The sequence below is a fragment of the Labeo rohita genome, chromosome 18, assembly GCF_022985175.1.
Source record: "Labeo rohita strain BAU-BD-2019 chromosome 18, IGBB_LRoh.1.0, whole genome shotgun sequence".
NCBI classification, from domain to species: domain Eukaryota; kingdom Metazoa; phylum Chordata; class Actinopteri; order Cypriniformes; family Cyprinidae; genus Labeo; species Labeo rohita.
In genome coordinates this window covers 19,122,372-19,146,981 of record NC_066886.1, presented here as the reverse complement: position 1 = coordinate 19,146,981, position 24,610 = coordinate 19,122,372, and the positions used below count along the sequence as shown (strand labels likewise).

The following is a 24,610-nucleotide window of genomic DNA, read 5'->3' as shown; positions in this document are numbered from 1 at the left end:
GAAAGAGAAGGAGAGAAAGATTCTAAAAGTTCTATTCACCTTTTGATGTGCCACCATGTTTCAATATTTATGCTCCAAACCTTGACAGTGGGGTTCATGACATGGATCCTTCAGGCTCAGGCACTCATTTCCAAAGTAACCCTCAGGACAGGCACACTTGTAGCCTCCTTTTGTACTTTGGCATGGCACCCCTTTGGGGCAGGGGTTGGGATTACAAAGATCTAGTTCCGCCTAAAATATAAGAACTGTGTTTAGTTTTACTGGGTATTAAAGAATGAACACAATAAGTTGATATGAGTCTTAATAATGAGAAATTCAGAAGTATAGCTGTCATTATTAAACCCATTTAAAAATCATAATGAAGTATAATGCTATTGTGAATTCACAAACACTACCATTCAATTAAATAAATATATGCAATTTAATTATTTACATTTGTGTAGGTTACATGGGTGGCTCCATTTACAGTAAATACTGCTCCACACAAACTTATCATTTACTAGGGCTGGCAAACGATTAATCGTGATTAATCGCATACAAAATAAAAGTTTGAGTTTGCCTAATATATGTGTGTGTTGTAATTATGTATATATAAATACACACAAATTACTGTATATATTTAAGAGAAATATGTTATTTATGTACTAAATATTTTATTTATATATTATATAAATTTGATAAAATTATGATGCATACATATACTTGTAAATATTTCTTAAATATATACATGAATGTGCTTGTATTTATATATACATAATAATTACACACAGTACACACACATATTAGGCAAACTCAAATTTTCATTTTGTATGCGATTAATCGCGATTAATCGTTTGCCAGCCTTATCATTTACATGTGTGGAGCATCTCAAACTTCATCTATGCATATTGTTCTGAGTTTGCTTTTATTATAACGTTCATCTGGGAACACAACGTGCACCATTTAGTCAGATTTGTAAGGTAAATCATTTATAAACCTACGCATACACAGGAGAATCCATCGATATCTTTCTCAATATGCTAACTGTTTATCACAATTTCAAAATAAAAGTTTTAACCCTCGTTCTGAGTTTACACAATTAGTGGCTATAGCATTTCTGTCATTAAGAAATGGACAAATAATAAATATTAAGTAGACAGTTGAATTAAATGTAGTTTAGTTAATATAAAACAAGGATTAGATCGAGCAGTAAAGTGTAAAAACAATCGTCAGGCTGTTGGCGCCCTCTGCAGTCATTTGTTACAATGCGTAATGTACATTAGCTCTACTGTTTATAATACATTATGTATTGTAACAATTTTGTTCAATAAAACCATGATTACTTGTTTTTGATACTTTATTTTAACTATTGATTATTGCCTCAATGCTATTATATATGTAAGTTTTAAGTCATTTTAAAGGCTATTGTTCACTTTTTACATCCGATTAATCGTCAGAATAATCAATCAATTACTCAATTACCAAAATAAACGTTAGTGACAGCCCTAATATAATGCTTTTATGAATTCAAATAGTCTGCGATACAATTTAATAAATATATGGACTGCAGGCTTAATATGCACTTTATCTAAATGTGTGTATATTATGTGCATCCCAGATCAATGATTATGATGTTGTGATCGTATTGTTTTATTACTTTATGTATTTTAACAATTTTGTTTAATAAAACAATACGATTACTTGCTTTTGATATTTTATTTGAACCAAATATCATTGCCTCATTGCTATTATATATGTATTTTTAGTCATTTTAAAGTCTATTGTTTGCTTAGGTCTATTTTTCTTACCAAAACAATTTAATAATAATCGTTAGTGGCAGCCCTATTTAGAAGCTATATGGGTCATTCCACGAAATCGGTGCCTTTTGGGTCCCTAAGAAATAATCAAACATACATTTAATATAACAACAAATAAATGTGCAATTTAAAAACATAATTCTATGTATGGTTTTATCAATATCACATCAAAAAAGTAAATTAAATATTATTTTAAATCATTTAAATAGCATTTATGCAAGTAAGGGTAAGGTTTTTGGCCTGTCCCTCACTATGATTTTTCTTTTTTTAGCTGCAAAATGATATAAAAACCACATTTGCATATTGTTCTAAATATAGTTTCATTGTTAAGCAATGTTTTTGGCACAAGTATGCATTTTTTCTATAAAACATAAATCATTTTATTGGCGTCCCCTGATTTCATGTCAGCCCTTGTAAAATAACCCTTGTAAAATAATGTACGTTCAAGTGATATCATTTTTAGGAGGTTACGTCATCTCTCAACTGGGATTACAAACACTTAAAACATAAGCAGTTTCTCTCACTCCTCTATAATTTTCTATTTTTGATGATTTATGAGGCTTGACTGAGGGGGAGGGGGAAGGAGACATTTTTACATTTTTTAATTAAATTTAAACAGTTATGTCTTACATTTAATATAATCAATATCTACAAGTAAAATCCTTTCAAAGTCTACAGTATGTGCTTTTGTTACTGTTACTGTTTTGTAACCTGTTACTGTTACTTTTTAGAGTAACAGATTTGGATGTGGGTAACAGGGATGACACTGATTAGCTTTGACCCTCTTTTTAACGATTGTCTGTTTAAAATTTAAACATTTTAAAGGCTACCCTCGGTATATTATTGAGCTAATGTCTATATCATTCAGTGGCATATGAGTAATAATTAAACTGTAACAGGGTTGACAAAAATACCAAAACATGAGGTAGAAAAATAGTCAGAAAATAATTAATTACATGGTCTGAGATGGAACAATACACTTTCTTGTCATTTTCAGGTGTCTTCATTTCATGGGTATTTAAAAGATATAGATTAAACTTGTTTTTCCAAGCGGAAAAGGCACTGATTTCATAGAATAACTCACATAAATAGCAACTTTACAAACTAGATCTGCATTTCCATGCTATATCAGTGTTCTCAAGGCAGCAAAATAATAATGGTTTTAAGTTTTAGGGGTAGCTTTATAAGACTAAATAGATGCAAGAATTAAAATACCAATTAAGATTTAGTACAATGCAAAGGCTGGAATACACTACATGTCTTTTGCCCAGATTTTAACCTTGATTTTGCAGTCTAAACTGGTTGATGCTAGTTGCAAAAAGTCAGAGCCAGCCTTTAGGCAGTTGGAGTTGACCGATTTCTCAGAAAACTGTTTTATGATGGGCGCAGACAGATTTTTATAGATTCCATTCGGTCAGAATATATTAAAGTAGTAGTTTACTTCCAGAATAAAAATTTCCTGATCATTTACTCACCCCCATGTCATCCAAGATGTTCATGTCTGTCTTCATTTGCAAATAAATGAAAGTTTTTGAGGAAAATACTCCAGGATTTTTCACCATATAGTGGACTTCAATGGTGGCTAACTGGTTGAAGGTCCAAACTGAAGTTTCAATGCAGCTCAAAGAGCCTCCAAAGGGCTCCAAGTAGGGGTGTGACGAGACGAGGCACAAGACTGCGTTCACGAGAACGAGACGAGATGAGATTTTAAAACTTTTCTTAAGAAATCCTCAATGATGAAATATATAGGGAAAATAGTCTTTTATTCAACTGAAAAAGACGAAACGTAGGTGCATTTCAAACCTTATAAAAATTAAACTTCCATTTTAATGAATTATTTGCAATAATAAACAACATTTAAACAAGAGCTTCACGATTCTGGATAAATTGAGAATCCTAGTTGTTTTTAATACATTGAAGACCATGATTCTCTCACGATTCTGGAGAAAAAAGATTAGAAAACTAAACAAAATAACGTAATTTACTAGTGGTTCTGACAAACTGTTCATTGCTTAAGTCTTTTAAAAAACATATTTATTTAAACAAACAAAAAAAAACATTAAATGAAGGAGTCAGTGTCTCACTTTTCAAGATTTGTTTGACTATTGAAATCCCCTGAATGAATGATTCAATGACATACTTTTTTTTAAACGGGCAGTTGTCGCCCGTTTAAAAGGTTGAAGAGGATCAGCCTTACAATACATACAAGTGTTAAGATACTTTTGTTTTGATCGCTACAGTAGACAGTAAATGTTTATACCCAAACTATAATCTTTTATCCGAGTACTTCTATTATTTAAATGTCTGTAACACAGAAATAATGATTATAATGTGGTTAAAAAGACTGTTCCTGTTGCTGTTTCTGCGTTCACATTTACCCCGACCCTCTGATTCATTAACATGGGCAGCGACAAAACGTGCTTCACACGCTCCACTGACACTCGCGATGTGAAACAGTCCTAATAGACATAACTAAATAGTTGTCATTCATGAATGTTTCACCAAAATGATTTAATTATTCATGTTAATTAAAACGTAGCCTACAATATAATAGGTCTGACATATACATTGTATTTATACATTATATAGTATGATGATTTTACAGAACATGATGCATTGCTGTGTCTGTCATAACTGAATAATTAAATCATTTTGGAGACAGTGCCTATGTTTTTATTTTTTTTTTACATAAACATTTTTTTGTTTACAGTCATGCTTTGACGGACATTAATATAAGACAATACTGCAAAAACAGTTTACTGTTAAGCTGTTATATATATATATATATTTATTGTCTAACATTCCCAATTTTCTGATGCATGTCCTTAATTTAATTTTATATGTTGCTATTAATTCAGCATTTATAAACAAACAAACACACACATGGTTAGACTTATATTGTGCACGTAACATGAGTCGATCTGTGGAATGTGCGGTGAATGTTTCATCCAATGGCGTTTCTTTTACATGCTGGTTTAGCGCAGCATGTAAGATCTCGCTGTTTTTGACACACTAGAAACTTTAAATCTTTTCCCAAACAGTCAGATGAAATGTCAGTGCATACGAGGCTTCATTTGCCCATCACTACTGTCAGCTGTTGAATAAATGAGAGTCACGTCCTGCTTGTTTACTTGGAACCGGAAGACGCTCCCACTTTGACGCAAGGTCTCATGGGGTGTAGGAAACTTGTGGATGACCAGTCATTTCTCTAAATTAAACCGTTATTCCTCAGCTGGGATCATGTAGTACCATTTGAAGCTGCATTAAAACTGCAATTTGGACCTTCAACCCATTGGCCACCATTGAAGTCTACTATATAGTGAAAATCCTGGAATGTTTTCCTCAAAATTTTTGACTAAAGAAAGAAAGACATGAACATCTTAATTCACATGGAGGTTTGACATTACGAAGATGAGCGCTAAAATCAAGCATTCTCATTCTATATTCATTCATTTTTTGCTCTGAAATTCGCACATTACTGAAGATGTCACAACTTCCAATTCATGCGGATGTTAAGCATTTTGAGCTGAAAGGTCTGCTTAAACTGTGGTGAAGAAAAACAGCAAGCTCTCACCTCACAGTAGCTGCCAGTGTATCCCAGCGGGCAGCTGCACGACATGCTTCTGCCAGCCTGACGCTCCACACACTGCCCTCCATTTACACAAGGGTTGCTGTCACAGGCGTTTACTGCTGTCTGGCACAGTTTACCAGAGAAACCCGGCAAACACACACACTGAGAGTCCTGCACATGACACACACAGGTTAGCTGTACTGAAGGAGAAATGCTTAAATGTCAAAGCATCTTCACATCCTGGAGGTGCAAGTGAGCTTATCGAGGTGAATCACTTCTTACCTTACAGTGTCCTCCATTCAGGCACAAGCCCTGGCAGCTACTATTCCCTGTTGAATAGATGATATTTAATAGATGATACAAAAAAAAAAATCAATAGCCAACCAAGTGGAATGGAAACCTACAGAACACTGAGTTTCATTGAAGAAAGAGACTAGCTAACTACATTCATCAATAAAGCATGAATCTGACTGTGTGAGCAGACCGTGGTAGGAACAAACTCACAACGAGTTCACCCTAAAGTCATTTCCCACCAGCACTGAAACTGTCATGTTTGATTTAAAGCTAAATCATGCAGGGTTTTTTTTTTTTTTTTTCACATCTGATACTCACGAACATCACAGTTTGGTCCCGACCAACCGGGAAGGCAGTCACACAAATACCCTCCAATCAGATTACGGCAAGAACGGGCATTGACACACACGCCAGTCTCACATTCATTAGTGTCTAAGAAAGAGAAAAGAGACAGTGATAAAGTGAGTCTTTATTTAGCACACCACCATACTACTACATCTGCAGTACATAATAAGTATAATTGGCATAGTATGCAAATTTCATGAAATCCAATACCCAGATGACCTTCTATTTTTGCCAAAACGTGCCATATACAACAGAACATAATGAGCTGGGTAGCATATCCCACAATGCCATGCACTCGACTTGACCTACAATTTCCAGTTTAACTAATGAAGTGAAAGTAATATCCAGCACAAATGTTAGCATCTTTTCTGGACTAACAATAGTTATTTTTGACATTTTACGTAAGACTGGATGCAAAATAACCTTTTTTATTTCTGAAATGACACAAAGATGCCACTGAATGAATTAAATATGCATATAAAGAAGTTTCACATACTATTTAAAAAAAATAAAAAAAATAAAAATAGGCAGCCAAGAGTGATTTTATCATGGTTAAAGGATGCTGTTTGGTAATTTGCATGATAATTATAATTAATTAACAGATGAAGTAGCCAAAAATACGGAACAGAACGTGTGCCTAAAATAAAACCAAAATCATTTGCTCGCCAAATTAACAGAAATTTCAATTAAAGTGCAGTCACACTATCAGATAAAAATGATAATATTTTGAAATATTAACTTTCTGTTTTCTGTTTTAATGTACACTACCAGTTAAAATACTACTTTTTTAGAAGTCTCTTCTGCTCACCAAGTCTGCATTTATTTAATCTAAAGTACAGCAAAAACAGTAAAAATGTGAAACATTTGTATTCAATATATGTAATTTATTCCTGTGATTTCAAAGCTGAATTACTCCAGTCACATGATCCTTCAGAAATCATTCTAATATTCAAATTTTTTTTTTTGCTCAAAAAACATTTATTATTATTTTGAAAACAGCTAAGTAGAATTTTTTCAGGTTTCTTTGATGAATAGAAAGTTCAGAAGAATAGCATTTATATGAAATAGAATCTTTTCTAACATTATAAATGTTTTTTATCATCACTTTTTGATCAATTTAAAGCATCCTTGCTAAATAAAAGTGTTAAATTTAAATCAAATTGCATTAAATTAATTAATTATACTGACTCCAAGCTTTTGAATGGTATAGTGTATAATGTTACAAAGAATCTTGAAAAAAGTACTGTTTTAAATATTGATAATAATAATGATAAAAATGTTTCTTGAACAGCACATCAGCATATTAGATTGATTTCTGACAGACGTGACACTGAAGACTGGAGTTATGATGCTAAAAAATTCAGCTTTAAAATCACAGGAATAAAATATATTCAAATAGAAAACAGTTTTTTTAAATAGTAAAAATATTTCAAAATTTTACTGTTTTTGCTGTACTTTGGATCAAATAAATGCAGACTTGATGAGCAGAAGAGACTTCTTTAAAAAGAAAAAAACATGAAAAAAAAACATGAAAAATCTTACTATTCAAAAACTTTTGACTGGTAGTGTATTTTAAAATGTCATTTATTCCTGTTGTGGATACATATTTGTAGAAACTAATATTTTTTTTTAATAGAAAGTTCAACAGAACAAAATTTATGTTGAACAGAAATCTTCTGTTACATTTTAAATGTCTGTACTGTCGCTTTTAATCAGTTTAATGCACTCTTATGGGAAGAAAGTATACATTTCTTCCAAAAAAAAAATATCACTGACTCCAAACATTTGAGCACCTGACTCTTAGGTTCTGGCGTAAATTGTTCCTAATAAAATACTACAGAAAATATTACTCCTACCCACATTTGCCATCTCCGTACAGCTCTGTTAAAACACACATCTCACCCTCAAAGACAGATGTCTTTGTGCTGACGCTAACGGCTGTTTTCTGAGGTGTCACTGTGACACATGACTGCATTTCACAGAGCATCTACAGTTCAGAGAGACTGATACACTCCAGAGAGCCACAGCTGATTTGGGCCTCAGGGCAATGGAGTGTGAGAGAGACTCTCCCAGCAGTCATCAACAACATCAGCGACGGATCCAACCACAGGTCCTCTTCATTCAGCAATTAAATGCACTGCACACTGTAGCATGAAATTGTCTGATGTGGTTTAACGGATAATGGTCGGTGGAGCGCTGATGCTGATGAATAATTTCAATGTGGCTTGTGCTGATATGGAATTTATAAACACAAGATGTGTTTACTTTCCCCAGAAAGCTGAGTTTCCCATCTCTGGGAATGATTGTTAGGATTTAGTGGTTTCAAATGGCAAACATGATGGTGGCCTCATGGTTTCTGTAATGTTCTTACATGCTTTCGTAGATTTAATTCCTTGGTGCCTTTCTAGTCCATGTACCTTGAGAGTGAGGTGAGGAACCCGAGCAGGTGTTCACATTACAGACAGGTAAAAACAGACTATGACAAGTTTAGGCAGGTAGAGGCAGGTTTCGTCAGGTGCGGGTGTGGATGGGTACGAGCGTAAGGCCAAGTCAGGCATGTGTGGACATGTATGAACGGCTCAGGACAGGTGAAGCTAGAGTGTTGCTTTTAATACTTACCGAGCTGGCAGGTTCTGCCAGTCCAGAACGGAGGACAGAGACACTGGAAACCTTGCGGCGCCTCTTGACACGTGGCCCCACGCCCACAAGGATTGGAGTCACACTGCAACACTGCTGCAGACGAAAAGAACATGTTCTCTGTCCCATCATGTGATTTAACTGCCTTTAAATGTACACATCTATCCATCCATCCATCTACTGTATCTACCATCCTTCTGTCTGTCTATATACGGTGCGTGCATAATTTATAGACAAGTTGATATTCTGATCATATTTTTTTTTCAGGCACATTTTACAAATTCCAAACCACATCAGTTTTAATAACTACTATTAATTTTGTATTTAATCATTTCATAAGTGATATATAATTGTTCATGAAGGCTGGAAGTAAAAAAACTTCTTATATTCAGGTGTGCATAATTATTAAGCATGTTTTCTTTTACAGATAAAATGAGACAAAAAAGAGATTTAGCTCAGACTGAAAAGTCAAAACTTGCAAAGAAACTGCAGTTAAGGCATGAGCATTGGTAAGCAAAATGCTCGGGTCAGCAGGGTCAGAAAAAGACAGATGGAGAAGAAAAGACACATTAACTGCAATTAATGTGAAGAATTAGGTGTGAAACCATCAGGAACCTTTTCCAGAAATACAACCTACCTGGAGTCTCCAGAAGTGTAATGTGACAGATTCTCAGAGACTTTACTTGGTTAAAAAAATACTTTTTTACAAAAAAAAAATGGCCCTAGTAAAAGTGTAGTAGAAATACATGAAGACTGATTTGTTTTATAGGCTCTTTAGACAGACATGTTGAGAGTGACTCTTGAAGGTCCAGCACCACATCCTCTTGTATCACCGTTTGAATAATTTATCTTCTAGAATCTGGCAGTAAGTTTTGGGAGTTCATTTTTAGTCCATCTCCTATCCTAAAAAAAAGTCTGTTTTGCAGAAATGGACTAACAATAAACTCCCAAATCTTACTGCCAGACTCTTGAAGATAAAGAGGATGTGTTGCTGGTCCTTCAAGAGTCACTCTCAACTTATCTGTCTATAAAGCCTATAAAAAAAATCACAGAGAAGTCTTTTACTTGCAGCATTTTTAGATCTATCCATCTATCCATCTGTCTATCTGTTTGTCCGCCCATCCATGCATCTGTCCATCCATCCATCCATTAACTCTACCCATTGCTGAATCTATCTGTTTTTATCCATCCGTCCAACCGTCTGTCCATCCATCATCTGTCTCTGACTGTTTATCCGTCCGTCCGTCCATCCATCTGTCTGTCCATCCATATTTCTATCTATCCATCCATCCATCCATCCATCCATCATCTGTCTCTGGCTGTCTATCCATACGCTCATTCATCCATCTGTCCATCCATCCATCATCTGTCTCTGCTTATCTATCAGTCCGTCCATCCATCCATCATCTGTCTCTTCCTGTTTACCCGTCCGTCCATCCATCTGTCTGTCCATCCATATTTCTATCTATCCATTCATCCATCCATTCATCCATCATCTGTCTCTGGCTGTCTATCTGTACGTTCATTCATCCATCTGTCCATCCATCCATCATCTGTCTCTGCTTATCTATCAGTCCATCCATCCATCCTTCCATCCATCCTTCCATCATGTCTCTGCCTGCCTGCCTATCTATCGGTTTGTCCAACCATCCATCTGTTTGTGCCTGTCTATCCATCCGTCTGTCCATCCATCATGTCTCTGTCTGTCTATCCATCCATCCATCATTCCATCCATCCATCCATTCATCCATCCATCCATCCATCATGTCTTTGCCTGTCTATCAGTCTGTCCATCCATCCATCCATCTTGCCCCTCATATGTCTTGGATAATTAAGTTGATTAAAATTAAAATTTGATTTACTCAACCTCAAACCATCCTAGGTGTATATGACTTTACTGTGAGGTAAGATTTTTTTATCTTCGAATACAGTCAGAGTTAAAAAATGATGTTATATTAAAAAAATGCCCTGGCTCTTCCAAGCTTTATAATGGCAGTGAACTGTGGTTGAGATTTTCCTCTTCCGCTATGCCTACATCATTCGTCATCCACTGAAATGGTACTCTCTGGTGAACACATTTACGATAGTTAAAGAAATCTAGACATTATGGTTCATAAAGTTAAAAATATGGATATTTTTCTTACACAAACGCATCAGTTCACTTCAGAAGGCCTTTATTAGCCCTCCTGAGCTGTGTGAAATACCCTTCTGGCTCTTTCAAGCTTTATTATGGCAGTGAGCAATGGTCAAGATTTTGAAGCAATATAAAGTGCATGCACACTTTATATTGCTTCAAAATCTTGACCATTGCTCACTGCCATAATAAAGCTTGAAAGAGCCAGGACAAGTTTTAATATAACTCAGACTGTATTTGTCTAAAAGGAAAAGTCGTATACACCTAGGATGGCTTGAGATTAAGTAAACTACCCCTTTAAAACAGCCAACCAGTGTTCTCAAACCTGAGGAGCTCCTACAACCTGATCTCTGAGACACATTATCATCTGTGCATCCTGAATGTGCGTGTGTGATTGCTGATTGTTTGTGATCCAGTTAAGGAGCATTATTTTGGTGTAGATCTGACTAAAATTGGCTGCAGTATTACAGGAAATAGCAGCTGCCTTTGATTGGTGCTGATTGCAGTCTGTGCAGGTGTGTGTGGGTTTATGTTTAACTACCAGAGGCACAGGAGGGTCCCGTCCAGCCCGGCGCACACACACAGCTGAAGCCTGTTGGGTCTTCAACACATGTTCCACCATTCTCACATGGAGAGGAGAGACAGGCGTGCTCCACTGTTAAGGGAACAAGAGGAAGTGATACACTTATAATCTCCATCACATCTGTGTCTTATATCCTGTGCTATCACCACATTTTCAGAAGAGCTTACTGTACAGCTGTATTCTGTTCAGGGCAGAAATTACACACTTCACCTTTAACATGAAAACAAGAGTGTGTATTTTTTGTTATCTGCATCTTGCAGTGATTTTTGGTTTGAGGCTTCAAACTCCAGAGAAATCTTGCTGTAAATTTATCTCTTATCAACACCTCACAGAGCTACATCAGAGATCACATGTTAACACAGACTAAAATTATCATTACTGAGGAGATAATTGGTCAGACTCATGCAGGGTGGCACAGTGAGAAATAAGAGCTGATAACATGTCATGCTTCATCAAGGAGTGAGCTTTGACTACGATGTTCTGCCGATTTTATTCTCACACAGCACATCTTTGAGGCATGCTTGTAATAGGCTGTCAGGGTTGACAGACTTTATGGTTGTGTTTTATAGAGTCATCTTACCGATGTCACAGTTGCGGCCACGGAAACCCTCCTGGCACACACACAGGTACTCGTTCGGTTCAGTGTTGGTACATGTACCACCGTTCTTGCATGGCTGATGGTTTCCACAATAATTCAGATCTGTATGCGAGAGAGAAAAAGATGATTATGTGGTTGATGTGTTTTAAAAAAGCAAAATCAATTTAAGTCAACACTAAATCAGAATCCCCCTTTCTGAAGAGTGCATTCAATTTGTGCCAATTTAAAAAACGTTTTAGGCATAAAAGGGATAGTTCACCCAAAAATGAAAATTCTGACATTAATCCCTCTTATGTCACTCCGAACCGTAGGTCTTTTGTTTATCTTCAGAACACAAATTAAGATATTTTTGATGAAATCCAAGAGCTTTATAAGACCTCCATAGACAGCAATGCAACTATCACGTTCAAGGCCCAGAAAGGTACACTCTAAAAAATTGCTGGGTTATTTTTTTCTCCTCCAACATTACAATCATTCTAAATCGCTGCAGAAGTACCGACCCAGTGTTTACAAAGTGAAAGTGTTAAGAAGGTCAAACGCTCTTTACAAAAAAAGGTAAAACAGCAATGTAGGATAATTTTGAAGTTGGAGGAGAAAATAAGATGGGAGTTTTTCGACATACCCTAACTGCATTGACCCGGATTACACAGAGTGCACATGCGCATCACAGAGCTAGACAAGATGAGAATTTGAGGTTAAAAAGTATATACATTTTGATTTTTTTTTTTTTTTTTTTTGGAAAATGACTGATCATTTAGAGCCCTTTGAAGCTGCTTTTAAACTGCATTTTGGACGTTAAAACTTGCGGGCACCATAGAAGTCTATTCCAAATTCCGGAAATGTTTTCCTCAAAAACATAATTTATTTACAACTGAAAAAAGAAAGGCATATACATCTTGGATGACAATGGGTTGAGAACATTATCTGTAAATTTTTGTTCTGGAAGTGAACTTTGTTAATAAAATGCTCCATCTTTTGATTATTGCTGTTGCCTCTATCATTTTGTGTGTGATTTTTAATTTCCAGCCAATTTTAAGCTATTGATATAATAATTTTTAAACAATAAAACATCCCAACATGTTGGTTAAAAACGCTGAACCCAACCAGCTGGGTCAAAATAACCCAGCATGTGTTCTGTCCAATATTTACCCAGCGCTGGGTTGCCAAATAACTAAAATTGGGTTGCAGTATTTTTTAGAGTGTAGTAAGGACATCGATAAAATAGTCCATGTGACATCAGTAGTTCAACCGTAATGTTATGATGTTACAATACGAGAATACTTGTTGTGTGCAAAGAAATAACTTCATCCAACAATTTCCTCTCTTCTCAAGAGCTGGCGTTCTGAATAAGTGAGGCTGGGCAAAATATTGCAAGTCATCCCCTCATAAAATTACAGTCGAGCCACTGATGTCACATGGACTATTTTATCTACGTCCTTACTACAACTACTTGTTGAAAGCAACCCAGCTTTAGTTATTTGGCAACCCAGCACTGGGTAAATATTACTAGCTTACTAGCTTTCTGGGCTTTGAAAGTGTCAGCTGCCTTGCTATTTATGCAGGGTCAGAAAGCTTTTGGATATCATCAAAAAATATCTTAATTTGTGTTCAGAAAAAGAACGAAGGTCTTACTGGCTGCCGCATCTGTAGATATGTTAGTAGCGTTGTTTTGTGAGACGAAGAGCAAAAATTAAAAAATGGAACACACTTATTAATGCGCTTTACCAGCAAAGCCACTGGTTTTCAACCAATACAGTGGCTTATAGTGGTGAATGTAAAATTTTGTATCAAACATCCATTTTCCATGATCCAATCAATTCCTGATGGATAAAATCAAGCCCTGTCACACATTTTTTCCCTGTTAAATATCCTGTTTTACCAAATGTCACATTATGGTAGTACATTGGGAAGTTTCATGTTGACTTAAGAAATAAAAAAAACTTGTGGTAAGGAGAAAACCAATGCAAATTTAGCATTTAATTTTTCCTTGCGGCAAAAAAAAAGAATAAACAGCCCTCCAACCAACTTAGGCCAAATTAAAGCCACATGATTCAGTGGAGTGTTTTCTTTCTCAAATTATACAAAAAAACACCTATACACACAAACTCATACAAATTATTATTAAAAGAATCATTATTAGACTCAAAAAGTACTGTTAGCTATGTGAACCACATGCCACCACTTCCAGCAATACAATATACCAACATCTGTAATAAGAATACATGTGACCTGTACTCTGAGCTTTCTTTCCATCCGTATGTGAATATAAGTGAATGTGAGCTCCCTAAAATTTACATTTACCACTGGGAACTGTGGCTTGTAGGAAAACAATTTTCTAAACAATAATTTCATTGGGTTACACAAAACGTCAGTTTGGTCTAGACACAAATTGAGTTTGACGTCTCAGACATGGTTTCAACGTAGTTTACTTCATAAATCATACAAAATCTAACCAAGAATTCCTACAAGGTCATGCTTGAAGGGCTGAGTTAAACTCAAATAGATTGTTTCCTGAAGATTTACCCACAACACACAAGCTTGCTGAACTGGAAGAATTATAACCACAACATACAAATAGACACACAAATTAAAACCAGTGCTGTGATGGAAAATGACGCAGCCTGAAGGCTGGCTCCTGAGATCTGAGTCCAGAGAAAAAAACTGTGTGTGAGAGTAAAAGCCATTGAGATCAAGCTATTATGTATAGATTTATGACCTCGATTCATCTGTCTGCATAGGTTTAGTCCTTTGTGTGTGTGTGTGTGTGTGTGTATTTATGTGTATGTGAGGGTGTGACAGTGCCATTCACATAACCGCTGAATGGCAAGAGCCTGTTTTAGCCTCCACCTCACGGCTCACGTTCTGTTTACCCAAGACTATCGGCTTACACCTCTACAAAGCCCTGGAGAAACCCCACGCGTGGGTTTGTATCAGCTAATCTGGATCTATTTACACAAACGTTGTCTTTACAGTAAGCAGTTAGCATGTTTTGGAATCAAAGAATCTAATGACTTTATTCAATATGACATAACCATTTCATTTTCAAACTCAATCCAAAACTCTGGCATGCAAAGACATGACAGATGTTGTCAGCAATCCTGCACAAAATGATTGACAGGCAGACAGCATTTCAGATAAAATAAAGTGTTTTCCTATTTTATCGACACCTGTCAGGTATTTCTGATGAGCTGCAGAACAACTCCAGACACTTTTTTTTACTCCAGTCACCTGTCTCAAACAAAATATGTGACTTATAAATATCATAGGCATTTTTTCCTAATAATTTCATTTGTTATAAAAGTTTGGGGACAGTAAGTTTTTGTTGTTGTTGTTTTTGTTTGTTTGTTTTTGTGAAAGAACAAGGATGAATTCAATTAGTCAAAAGTGACAGCAAAGACATTTAAAATGTTACAAAAGATATTTGTTTCAAATGAATACTGTTCTTATGAACTTTCTATTCATTAAATAGAAATAGAATCCTGAAAATCACGGTGCATTGTGGTTTCCACAAAAATATTAAGCAGCACAACTGTGTTTAACCATAATAAGATCATAATAAGAAATGTTTCTTGCATATCAGTATATAAGAATGAAATCTTAGGGATCACTGAAGAGTGATGGCAGCTGTGCTGAAGATTCAGATTTGCCATTGCAGGAATAATTTACAATCTAAAATGTGTTCAAATAGAAAACAGTTATTTTGAATAGTAATTATATTTTACAATATTCCTGTTTTTATTGTATTTTTGATCAAATAAATGCAGCCTTGGTGAGCATTCTTTCAGCCCTGGTGAGATTTCTTTAAAAAAAATTACAAATATTACAGACCCTAAACTTTTAAAAGGTAGTGTACTGTATATGTAAATGATTTTTGACTGCCAAATTAAACCAGCTTGTGATATTTAGGGACTTTGGTCTACTAATTTAAATAATTTGTTGGTAATCAGTTGCACTACAAACATTTTTAAAAAATATAGCTGCAAGCAGCAATTACTGGGGTTCAAGAGCTTTAGGACATTTAAGCGCATAAAAGACATTACATATCAATTATTATAAAAATAATTGATAAAAATCAATTATTAAAAAAAGCATTTTTGCCCAGTCCTGATCATTTACCATAGAAATATGATGTTTTTTAATGTTTATGACTTTTATAGTGGCAGCTGTGGTTTGATCCCCCTAAAGCTTTACATGCTTATCTAGCATCACATGTCGCATGTGCTCACCATGTTTCATGAAGTTTTGAGTTTTCATTTAGGCATTATAGGATTTTGGGTATATTTGGACAGGCCCCTTTTCTAAACGACCCCATTATAGATTTCCAAAGAGTAAAATTAGTTTGTTTGATAATTATTGACCTAGAGAGTCTAAAGAATTGCACTAGAGTGTTTTTTTTTTTTTTTGCAGACTAAGCAAAAACCTGGGACTAGTTTGCAAAAGTAGGTTTTTTACATCTTCTCAATCCTTTAACAAAAGGTTTGATTGACAGCAGTGGTTCTAGAGGCAAAGTTGTTTGGAATGAGGAGGTCTATCTTATGATAAGAATATATGAATATCATGCGTATATGTGAAAAACCACACAATATACAATTGTTTATGCCCCTGAAAAATGCGATATTGCCCCCCAGTGGCTGATTTCTTTCTAATTTGTCACAGACCTTTAGGACCATGAGTCAAACAGGCCCACACAGAGAATTGTCCTGCACTGGTTTGGTTCCGATTAAGTAAAAAACCTAGGACTAGTTTGCAAAAAGTGGTTTTTCAAAAAATGCAAAATACCCACAAATTTCACCTTGGTGACAATTGAGTCTGCGACGAACGTTTGAGGAGTTATGAGCGATTTCGTACTTTTGTTAGCTAAAGGGTCCCCGTCAGGCCGATTGGGGCAAGCCTTGGTGACATTGTAGACGGTGCGAGTACTATTATCTCTCCAAGTTTCAAGTCTCTATGTCTTACGGTTTGGTCTGCACAATCAGTTTTATGTGGAGATTGCTGATCCTTGGCCATTCTAACAATTACAATAGGGTTTCAGCGCTATGAACCTGAACCTCTAATAATTACATAAGTCAATTTTTATACCGTGTTTCTTTTAAAAATAAAGTTCACTGCTGTCATCAAGCTTACAGATTCTGGTCTGTGTTAAGCAAAACCTGTGTAAAGCATCATCTCTGCCAGTGTGAACAGAGTGTGAGACTACTGCAGAAATCTGTTTCTGTCTGCTATCTTAAAATATGTGCATATATTACAGCTACAGCTAAAGACAGCAAAGTGTCATCCACATATTTTTTTTTCTTGCGTGTTACACGCAAGATAGAAAATTAAATTATAAGATTAATCACAAGTAAATAAAAAAACCTCTTTGCCCTAATAATAACAACACTCATTTTTGCACATACATTTCCTGTCATCTCACCTTTGTCACAGAGCAAGCCGCCCCAATTTGTGTCACACACACACTTCCAGGGTTCAGTGCAAGTGCCGTGATCACACCCAGGAAACGTCTCGCACTCATCGCACAGATCACCCTTCCAACCATAATGACATCTACAGAAAAAAACACAGATTACAGCAGATAAGAAGTGAGAAAAACACACAAGCAAACACAAGGAGGTGCTGAATATGGCATCCATCAGTTCTCTGTTTATTTCTGAAACCTGGACTCACTTGCATTCTCCAGGCAGATCGCAGGAGCCATGTTCCATGTGACATCCCTGCTTACACACCGCTACAAAAATAACCATACATGAATATAGATGGGTGATTCATATTAGTGATATAATGATCAAAATGATTAATTACAGACATTTTACAAGTGAGAGGATCATTTTCATAACACTCATAACTGAATTAGGAAAAAAAATGCAACAGGTCATGATGTGACGCTCTTCTTACTCAACTGTTGTGCTAGCTAAATGTTTTAACTTAGGATATGATGGTAATATGGGCTCTTCCTTGATCATCTCAGGGGAGACATTTCTCTCTCCCTTAAGGCATTCTTTGCTGGAAAACAGATTTGGCCTCAATGGAATGTTGGAAAAGCGTGTGAATAAATAGTCCTGTAGTTTAATTGTCATACAAGGACAGAGGAAGTGCCGGTTCACAGAACATGTTTTTGCTTTGAAAACTGCAAGACGTAAGAACACCTACTGTGCATCTGCATTATAGGGTAAGAATATAATATAATATGTGACCCTGGACCACAAAACCAGGCATAAGTCGCACGGGTATATTTGTTGCAATAGCCAACAATACATTGTATGGGTCAGAATTTTTCTTTCTTTTATGCCAAAAAAAAAAAAAAAATGTGATATTGCCCCCCAGTGGCTGATTTCTTTCAAACTTCTCACAGACCTTTACGACCATGAGTCAAGCAAGCCCACAGAGTTTTGTTCCGATCGACCTCTGTTAAGCTTGTCTAACAGGTGCTCAAAATTCATCTGCCTACAGCGGCCATGTTTTTTGACATACACAAATGTCCTCATAGTTACTTGTGAAACTTTAGACCAAGACCGTGCATACTAATCTTCATGTCGATAGGACAAACGAGTGTGTGGTTATGGCTGTTTTTATGTTTTTCCCCTCTTATAGCGCCACCAGGTGGCCAAGCTCTTACATATAGTGTAGTGTAGTGAGTTTGGCGAAGATATCTCATTCCGTTCAAAAGCAGTCTTAGTAAAACCCTTTCAAATGTTTTGACATCCCTTTGCAACAGAGGTTCAAAAGTTCAACTTTTCTTTGATAATTACTGATATTCACTCCCCAGAGAACTGTCCTAGGACTAGTTTGCAAAATGTGTTTTGTCAAAAAATGCGAAATACCCAAAAATTTCACCTTGGTGATAGTTAAGCCTGCGACGAGTGGTTGAGGAGTTATGAGCGATTTCATACTTTTGTACGCTGTAGAGTACCCGTCAGGGCAATTGAGGCAAGTCTTTGTGATGTTGTAGATGATGTGAGTACTACCAACTCTCCAAATTTCAAGTCTCTACGTCTATTTATATATAAAATATTTAGATATATATTGTATATACATATATTATGTAAACGCAGACTTTAATTTGCATGTGATTAATCACTATTAATCGTTTGACAGCCCTATAATAATATATAATTAACAGTGTTGGCAAGGTTACTTTGGAAATGTAACAGATTACGGATTACAAGGTTAATCAGTAGTGTAACTATTTCAATTACTTTATTAAAGTAATGTAACTGATTACATATGATTACTTTTGGTTTACTTTTCAAAATTTACATTTACATTTAGTAATTTAGCAGATGCTTTTATCCAAAGCGACTTACAAAGGACAATAGAAGCAATCAAACCAATCTCTTAAAATAAAATTGTAATTAAATTTTAAAGCACAGCCACCACAAAATCAGACTTTACTCATCTTTTTACTCTGAGCTCATTCTGAGGTTAAATGCTGATTTTAAATCATAGCATTTTCATAAGTAACTGTAATTTAATTGCACATTTTTTTCTCAGTAACTGTAACAGATTACAGTTACATTTATTTTGTAATTAAATTACACCGCTGTTACATGTAACTACACCATAAAAAACAATTTGTTGAGTCAACTTAAAATAATTTGTAACCTGGCTGCCTTAAAATTTTAAGTTTAGTCAACTCAAAAAAAGTTTATTCAACTTCAAATGTTAAATTATACTAAGTGACAACTTAGATATTTGAGTTGAATCAACTTAAAATTTTAAGGCAGCTAGGTTACTTACCCATCTATTAAGTTTAGCAAACACAAATATCTAAGCTGTTACTTAGTACAACTTAACATTTCAAGTTGACTAAACTTATTTTAGTTGACTGAACTTAAAATTTTAAGGCAGCAGGGTAACAAATTATTTTAAGCTGACTAAACAAATTGTGTTTTTTTATTTTTTACAGTGAGTTATTCCTGAACAATAATGAATTTGTATCATTAATTTGAAATTAAACCTGATTTATAATATGTGACCCAAGACCACAAAAGCAGCCATAAGAGTAACATTTTTAAAATTGAGATTTATACATCACCTGAAAGCTGAATATGGTTTGTTAGGATAGGACAATGTTTGGTCGAGATACAACTATTTGAAAATCTGGAACCTGAGGGTGCAAAAAATTCTAAATATTGAGAAAATCAGTTATGTTTGTGTGTGAAAGGCCTGAAGACAACAATACATAAAGACAGTGTGCTGGACCCACTCACCTTGTCTGCACTCTGGTCCAGTCCAGCCCTCCTTACACACCTTAATACCAGAAGGATCACAGTCGAAATGACCAAAAAAGTCATCTCGTGCTCGGCAGAGTTTGTTGCAGAGTGGGCCGTAGTAATTGGTGTCGCAGCGGAATCGCAGGCGATATTCCAAAGTGAATGTGCGGCCATGATGCCGGAAGGGCTGCCACTGCTCACCTGGGTTCAGCATGGAGGACAGCAGTACTCGCTCTATTAATTCCTCCCTACCTGAGGGGGCAACAAACAGAGTAAATGTGTGTGTGTTGTACAAAAAGCTTCATACTTGTGTGTTTACTCCCTGGAACTGGCCTGATTTGTCTACTTTAATGCCTCAAAGTTATTCTCAAATGCTGTTGATAGAGTTTGACTTGTGCATCGAGGATTGATGAGACATTAGATTCCTTTTTCCGTCTCTCCCTTTTGTCCCTGGTGGACTTGAATACTGTTATATTATATGTTACATTATAATCAATGCATTATCTGTCACACAGCACTGCAGAAAGAAAAGAAAGAAAGAAAACTTGACTGATGAGATCATCTGAGCTTAAAAACAAAGGAATGAAAACAGGGAAGAGTGAAGGTGTTCAAACACAGATAAGTTATCCTAGCAACCCCACACATGCAATAAAAATAAACACATACAGTGACCCCAAAAAGTATTTGGGCTCTTAAGGCAGTTTTACACACACAGAGAGAGAGAGAGAGAGATCTGGATATATTGGTCTCGTCCTCTTCTGTTAATGGACTGCAGTGTAAGCACAGCCAGTAATTAGAGCTGTGGTCCATTTAAACATCATTCTACTACAGTCCATTAGAGATGTAAATGACTACAGCGGAGCCGCACTCATGCAGAAAAACTTGAGCACAGTTTATCACTGACACGTTAAAGCATATGAATTTGCATGAACTTAAATCTGATCTCTCATTCGGGGATGTAAGATAACATCACACAAAATATATCAAACCTATGAGAGTGGAGTAAAACACTTGTTATGGATGCTGTGATTTGTGACTTTGGATTTAGAGGGTACACTGTGGTCCTTAATCTAATTCTTTGGTCATCGCATGATTCCAGAAATCATTAATCAAGAGGTATGAAAACAGAAACTGAACTACAAACACTGTGTTTAATTTAACTGGTCCCACCCCATAGGACAGCAAACTGGAATTTGCATTGGACTGACTAAAAATAATGTACTGAATTCCAATTCAAGCTGATTTAACAGTCAAAGGTATCCAAAATATAAATAACTACGCCATTAATTTTAAGTTGATACTTAATGATAGTAAAAGGAGAAGTCCACTTCCAGAACAACAATTTACAGATAATGTACTCACCCCCTCGGACTTTTCCTTTTATTATTCCTTTTTTTTTTTTTCTTTTTTTTAACTGAACAAACATATTTAAACTGCCCCAAATATGCCTTTTTAAGGTTCCTAATATTGTTTTGGGAGTCTTCTGCTTGTACTGCTGTGGTACCGTGGAAAAAATTTATTTCAACCACAAATTCTTTGCAGACTCTTCATTCAGAAGTGAAAAATAAATAAATAAAAACCTTTCACAGCATCTTCTAGACATGATGTTTACCACAGGAACAAGCTGCACTGCTGCAATTTGTTTTTAATTAAAGGGGTCATCGGATGCCCATTTTCCACAAGTTGATATGATTCTTTATTTTCTTAATGAAAAGTCTATAATATACTTTGGTTTAAAAATTCTCAATGATAGTGTAAAACAACACCATTTTTACCTTGTCAAAATGAGCTCTGCAAAAATCATCCCAATCTGAGCGATTGTTCCTTTAAATGCAAATGAGCTCTGGTCGCCCCGCCCCTCTCTTCTCTCTGTGGAGTGACAAGCCGCGAAAATGGCTAACTAGCACGTTATTAGGAAAGGTGATTGCAGAGATTCATAAAAAAAAAAAATATATACTCACTTCTGCTTAATTTAATTAACCAAATGTCTCATTGTAATCGAAAAGATGATTGATTTACATGAATACAGCGATCTGTCATGCCATATTAAAGAGTGTGAAAAACACATTATTGCGCAAATGAGCGCAAACCGTCTTTTGGCATTAAAATAGTACTGTTAGGATTTACTAAAGACTCACAGTTAAGAATTAGAATTAGTGCTGAAATAGGCTTGGACAGTTATTTTTGCGCCTGGTCTTCTTAAATATGCATTTGTAGGAGTTTCCCTTTCAGACGCAAAATTCATGGGAGAAGAGTATTAAAATGAATCACACAAAGCATTTACTAACATTTGCACTGGCCACATTACTGGTATTTGCGCCAATATTTAACACCCAAAAAAGCATGTCTTAAAGCAGGCGGTAATTTGCGCTGCCCTTGGCAGATTGCGCCGGTCATTATGGAAATCATCTGGCTGCATTCGTGTTCGTTAATGTGCGTATTGGCAGTAAATCACACACAGAATTTTCCCCTCCCCCTGGCGCTTTTATAGAATTGTGCTCTAACGCTAATTTGCCCTGTTTAGTAAATCTGGCCCTTAAAGTCATTCTACATTTAATTCTTAATGGTCCACAACCTTGGACTGAAGACATCTCGAAGACGATGAAATAAATGGGAAACTGAACGCTTGTGTCCTTGTTCTTTTCTCTTTCAAGTCTTTTTCAAAGACATAATGACTCAGGATGGACTTTGTTAAAGCTTGTTAAAGATATATGGCACTCAGATACACGGCTATATTATAATCCAGAGCTGGCAGGAAAAAACAGCTCTACAATTCTAAACTCATTTTCGACTCCCGGATCAGCCCACCTAAGCCTCACCTCACCAGAGACAAGCTGTAAATCCAATGAATGAGAGAAGGGATGGGTAAAGTAAATGAAAAGACATGACAAGAGCTGGAGGGCAGTGAGAATGTGAGATTTAGAGAGAGGAGAGAAAGAGAGAGATTTAACTGGGTTAGAAGAAAAAAATTTCAATAACAGAGAATAAGAATTCAAGAAAATGAAAATGAGGGAGACCAAAAGATAAAAAGAAGATGAGAGAAGTAGATGTGTCTGCATGTTTGTGAAACAAATTAAGTTTGGTTACTTATGAATATGAAGTGGCAATATCCAAGTGATTAAAATGTATCTCAGTGTTGTCTGAAGCATGCACATGTGTGTAATTTATTCATTACACAGTCCACCATTACTGTGCATGAGGGCATAATCAGTGCATGTGATTGTGTGTGTGCAAAATCCAGCAACATATTTTCAGTCATGTAGCGTTTCTACAATTATAAGGAGAAACAATCAAAAAGCAACACAGGAAATGAAAGAGTCATGGAGACTGACCCCGTGCATTACTCCGTTCTCTTGTAATCCCCAGAAGACAGCATGAGGGGTAAATATGGATTGGCTGTCTGTTGTTGGCAATGTCCTCCTTTTCATTCTTTCTTTCTCTGTGCTATTATATAGCTACAAATCGTTTCTGTGAGGACACATGTGATCCGTGGATTTTATTTTATTTAGTCACACGCACGTATCATCATACCTGCCTCTGATGTTTCATTGTCATGGTCCAGCGCCTCGATCACCAGAGAAAACGATTTCTAGACAAAGGAAAATAAACAAGGAAATGCATGTCAGTGCTTTTTGTATTGACACATGTACACAACACACAACAAATGCTGCACAAATGCAGTAGAAATAGTACATAATTCAGTGTAGGGTCTCAGTTTGTAATTGCTTAATTGCTTACATTTTTAATAGACATTTGAGTGGTGCCTGCCAATGCAAAAATTGGCATCAAAGTTGGTTTTATGTGTTGTGGGCGGTTGCCAAGGCATTACTATGCAGTTACTAAGGTGATTTGAGGGGTTTTTAGCATACTGCTCTGTGTATTGTTAGGATGTTGTGGTTGGTTGCCCTAAAAAAAAAACACCCAGTCAATCTATTCTGTTCTTTATATATGGAATTCTGTCATTAATTACTCACCTCCATGTCGTTCCAAACCCGTTTTATTTATTTAATTAAAGTTAATCCATAAGAAAACCATTTTCATCTTTGCAACATAAAGATATTTTGATAAAATCCGGGAGCTTTCTGACCCTGCATAGACAGCAAAGCAACTACCAAGTTCAAGGCCCAGAAAGGTAGTAAGGGCATTACAAAATAATGTTGCTATTTTAACAATGTTCTTACTACTTTTCTAGGCCTTGAACATGTCAGTTGCATTGCTGTCTATGTAGGGTCAGAAAGCTCTTGGATTTCATCAAAAATATCTTAATTTGTGTTCCGAAGATGAACAAAGGTCTTACTGGTTTGAAACAACATGAGGGTGAGTAATTAATGACATAATTTTCATTTTTGGGTGAACTTCGCTTGTGAAAAAGAAGTAAATCTTTTTATTTTTTTGAAGATTTATTTTTGGCATTTTTGCCTTTTATTGATAGGACAGGACTT

At 35.8% G+C, this 24,610-nt stretch overlaps 1 protein-coding gene across 2 annotated transcripts in view; it reads right to left on the bottom strand.

Annotated features, from left to right (window-relative positions):
- Positions 1–24,610, bottom strand: part of LOC127181065 (protein jagged-1b) — a 76,620-nt gene that overhangs the window by 3,799 nt on the left and 48,211 nt on the right. Inside the window, exons 3-13 of one of the 2 annotated variants that reach the window (XM_051135565.1) lie at positions 23,700–23,757; positions 20,166–20,420; positions 17,623–17,683; positions 17,372–17,502; positions 11,941–12,060; positions 11,319–11,432; positions 8,626–8,739; positions 5,980–6,093; positions 5,650–5,696; positions 5,371–5,538; positions 81–231 (exon numbers count right to left, since the gene is read on the bottom strand). In XM_051135565.1, the coding sequence (XP_050991522.1) occupies positions 81–231; positions 5,371–5,538; positions 5,650–5,696; positions 5,980–6,093; positions 8,626–8,739; positions 11,319–11,432; positions 11,941–12,060; positions 17,372–17,502; positions 17,623–17,683; positions 20,166–20,420; positions 23,700–23,757 (1,333 nt within the window). The remainder of the gene's footprint in view (positions 1–80; positions 232–5,370; positions 5,539–5,649; positions 5,697–5,979; positions 6,094–8,625; positions 8,740–11,318; positions 11,433–11,940; positions 12,061–17,371; positions 17,503–17,622; positions 17,684–20,165; positions 20,421–23,699; positions 23,758–24,610) is intronic. The other variant, XM_051135566.1, reaches the window with a different exon arrangement.